We start from the raw sequence: 4,223 nt of genomic DNA, 5'->3' as shown, positions 1-4,223 counted from the left end.
TTCTATTTTTTGAGTTCTTGCAATGCACATCATTCATTAAAAGAAAAATGTCATTAAGATATTAATTCAAAAATAATAATAAATAATCTTAAAAGGGATAGAGATGTAAGGTAGCGACCTTTTGTTGTTGGCCATTTTAAAAATGAAAGTAAACTTCCTTTTTTATTTTCATGAAATTATAATAATTGAACGCCTTAAAAAAAAAGAATTAAGGCAGCATATTTTGACCACCATAAGAGGCATTTTTTAGACAAAAAATCAAACATGTTTACAGAAGAAAGAAAGAAAAAAAACAGTAAGACCAGAAACAATAAGTAGTGTTGTGAAACTGTTGACTGACTTAAGAGATTATCCACAAGCTTCCCAGTGAAGAACAAAAAAAGGCGTAGCGCAATAATAAATAAATTTACAGCTAAAACGGAACCCAGTTCTATTTATCAAATGTTTCCAGTGTGACAGAGTCTTCAGCTGCCATGTGCACTCGCGCACGGGCAACATTTGCATGTTTAAACATATCAGTTGTGTCTTATTCTATCTTCGGACATGTTGAAGACAGAGGAAGAATGTTGTGTTGCGCTCGGTTTTGTTCAGGAATGTCCACGATGTCACACGCCGAAGCAAAACGAACACAGGACCATCTCCTGCAAGGTTTTACGCAGCTCCTGGCTCCGGTACGCGTATATAAGCGGGTCGATGAGGGAGTTACAGATGATGAGGATGAGGAAAAGGTTAAAGTTTCGAAAGAAACAGTTGCAGAAGGGGCTGGTGGGACAGGCGAGGATGAGGATAAGGTGTAGAAAGAAAGGGCCCCAGCATAAAATAAAGACCCCGAGCAGGATAGTGAGGGTTATGGCTCCCTTCATACTTGTGGACTGGCGCCTGTTTTTGTGGAAAGCCATGATGCGCCGAGAATGCACGTGCGCCAGGACAAACATGTGCAGGTATAACACGGCGTTGAATACCAGAGTAGTGCAGAAGAAAGTGACAAGGCACACGATGACGGCGTTGTCGGTGTGATATACGATGAAGAGGATGCTGGAGGTGATGCTGGCCAGCCACACCACCACGATGATGATGATGGCGCGATGAGGGGTCATGATGCTGTGATACCTCAGCGCGTAAAAGATGGTGATATAGCGATCGGCAGCGATGGTGCACAGAAAGGAGAGAGAGGACACCACGGAGCTGCAGATCATCACGTCGATGACGTTGTCCAGGTGGCGAAGCATGCCGGGGTGCACATCCAGGAGGCCGTGGTCATTGAGAAGCATGAATATGGTCTCCACCACGTTGCTGACGCTGACAAGCATGTCAGACACGGCCAGGCAGCAGATAAAGTAGTACATGGGCGAGTGGAGGTTTCGGTTTTTAATAATCGCCATGATGACCAAGATGTTTTCCACCAGACTGATGAGTCCCAGTGCCAAGAAGAGCTCCTGAGGGATCCGGATCTGAACGCAGTTCAGCCAGTTTCGCTCTCCTGCGGTTGAGTTTGTTTCGTTCTCCTCCAGAAGGTCATTTAGCGGTCCGAAGTCCGTGTGAAGTATGGAGGGGTACTGCAGGGACCCGTTGGTCATTTCCATGCCTGCCTTCTATTAGGTAACTGCAAGCTTTCAGCTTTTCAGGTGCTCTGTGTGGGTTTTAGGCTGCTGCAGCACAGATTTAAACTGGGTAAGGAACCTTCATCAGCTGTCTCTAGAGCTTAGAGGATGCTTCTACATCAGCTGTCGCAGTTACAGCTTGCTTCTGAGCAGGTTGGGAATTCAAGCAACTCATCCGAACTGTTTGTTAAACCCATGGAAGCCTCAACCGTCCAGGATCATCAAACTCCACGCAAAAAGTTCAAGTATATGTATTAATATTTATTTCAGCCATTAAATAGTCTGAAAAATCATCGGCGAGCTACCGCGTTGGTCCCGGTGAAAAGTGCGTTTCTTGACTCGAGTAATCCTTTTATTTTTATTATAACCTATTGAGTTTTTATTATTATTTTTCGCCCTATCCAACCAGCTGCTCCGGGATGGACATCTGTAATGTTTCCTTCTCCACTAAAATCTTGCACTCCGATTTCACGTTTTTTCCTCAAACAGAGCAGCCGATCCACCAGAATCCTTCCATTAGTTCAGATTGTTCGGACCAGCATAGTGACAATGAACACTGTCTCTAGTATACCGGGAACGAGAGAGAGAGAGAGAGAGAGAGAGAGAGAGAGAGAGATATGCCGGATTATTTCTCACAGTGATGCTGCGTCCTAAATGACTTCAGGCGGCTCCTCCTCACAAGCGTCAGCTGCGCTGCGGTCCTGTCTGCGAAAGTTATGCCAAGTTTTCTTGGGAGAGAGCTGAACGGTGATGGACTGAATTCAGTAATAGTTCGATCTGTTTTTTAACACTTTCCTTTCTGCTTTAAGAAAATGCTTCACTTCCGCTAATATTATTCTAATCAGAGTCTTGGTGTCCAAAATATAATTTCTGAAAGCTAAAAAAGAAAAAGCTCTGAAAACTTGTACTACTTGTACTATACATTCTGGAAAGCAGATTTAAATCTTTACTGGTAGTTAGCCTCCGGTTTTGTTCTTAGATATTCTCATTTAAAAATATTTGTTTTAAATGCACATATAAAGATGCACACGCCATGTCTGTGTGTATTTTTTATGAGACAGTAATAAAGAGGGATCTTGACACTGTGCTCAAATCATATTTGCCCATGGTTCCTGCAGACGCAGGAAGTAGGTGCAAAGTTGGCCCCTTAACATAGACCAGTGGTTCCCAAACTTTTTTTGCTAGCCCCACGCACGCGCGCGCACAAACACATCCTCCAACCACACACACCCATATTTTGCTCCATTGCGGTTTATTTCACACCTCAAACATTTAGTAAACAATTAAGCAAATACAAGTAAACTGCAATAAATTACAGGTAGTAATAAAATAAACTACTAACTCTTTTATGCTATGTCCACACCTACACGGGTAGTTTTGAAAACGCAGCTGTTTCGTCCACACGTAAACGGCGTTTCGAATCAACGAAAACAGAGATTTTTTAAAAATCCTTTTTTGCGTTTACGTGTGGACGAGGAATACAGAGTTCATCACCCAACGTCAAAGGTATGTGCCTTTTTTCACGTCACGCTGTGCGCCACGTTATTGTTTACATGAGATGAATTGCAGAATGGCAGATAGAGACAAAATACTGTTAATCTGACTATCTTCAGTTTTTACACGCTTACATATACACACGCAGTTACTGTCCCTCCATTTAGAAAGGCAGAGGCGTCATGGTGTAATTATTTTAGTATTGTAGTTGTTTTTTTCCTGTGTAATAATATTCAACATTGCTATCAATACATTTTTCAAAAAATGCCTCTCTGTGCAAAATGGGTTCAAAAACATTAACAACTGTGGGATACTGTTTGTCCGTGATTTGAACCGGGGAACAAATCGTGGCAGGATCAGCCTGATGTTATTTGTATCCCACTGTAACTTTACTGTATGAAGAGCTAACATCTCCAAAATGTCAGGAGTAGTTAGTCATTATGAGAAGTGTTTGTGAACTAAAAATCAAGAATGTGGGATGCTGTTTGTCCGTGATTTGAACAGCCCAGCGCCTGCTCCCGACGAAGGGAAAACCAATTATGCAGGGGAGACCTACCTTGGCACTTGTGCAGGTGAAACCAAAGGGAAGATATGGTTCACCATATTTTCTAGTCTTTGGCTTAGAATGAAGTTGGTTTGGAAACATATTCAGCGATGCTTCATCTCCTGCTTTGCGTTTGTGTGGGCGCCCCGTGCTAGCAGTGTCCAAGCGTTTTGTTTTGTTTTTTTTCCCCCTTTTCATACCGCGCCCCCGCTGCAATGGCTCTGCGCCCCCCCTAAGGGGCGGGCCCCACACTTTGGGAAGGTCTGACATAGACACAGCATCTGCTCCTGCAAGCACAAGCACCTGCAATGTAACTAAATAATCTAAAAACAGTCAGAATCCATTTGTTCTGAGCTAACTGTGACCAAATGAGGGCTTGGGAGTGTCATAAAATTCACCTGAGCTGCTAATTCAGTGAGTGTGGGAAACACATGTGCAACTGCCACACATGCAAGGCTCCCCTTCACTGCTTTGCAATTTTTTTTTTTCCATTTTATTTTTTATTAAATCATCTTTAAATAATTATGGATGGTAAGTTTTTAATGATGTCTTAACAACAAAGGAAATTGTGTGATAGTAAAGAT

General features: G+C 42.6%; 1 protein-coding gene across 1 annotated transcript; it reads right to left on the bottom strand.

Moving 5' to 3' along the window:
* Positions 1–418: 418 nt before the first annotated feature.
* Positions 419–1,583, bottom strand: mc1r (melanocortin 1 receptor). The gene has a single exon (XM_063476711.1). The coding sequence runs from the start codon at positions 1,581–1,583 to the stop codon at positions 606–608; it is 978 nt and encodes a 325-aa protein (XP_063332781.1). The 3' UTR covers positions 419–605.
* Between the last annotated feature and the right edge of the window lie 2,640 nt (positions 1,584–4,223).

Source organism: Pelmatolapia mariae, linkage group LG1, assembly GCF_036321145.2.
Source record: "Pelmatolapia mariae isolate MD_Pm_ZW linkage group LG1, Pm_UMD_F_2, whole genome shotgun sequence".
NCBI lineage: Eukaryota > Metazoa > Chordata > Actinopteri > Cichliformes > Cichlidae > Pelmatolapia > Pelmatolapia mariae.
The sequence above is the reverse complement of the archived record's forward strand: the minus strand, read 5'-3'. Positions and strand labels throughout refer to the sequence as shown.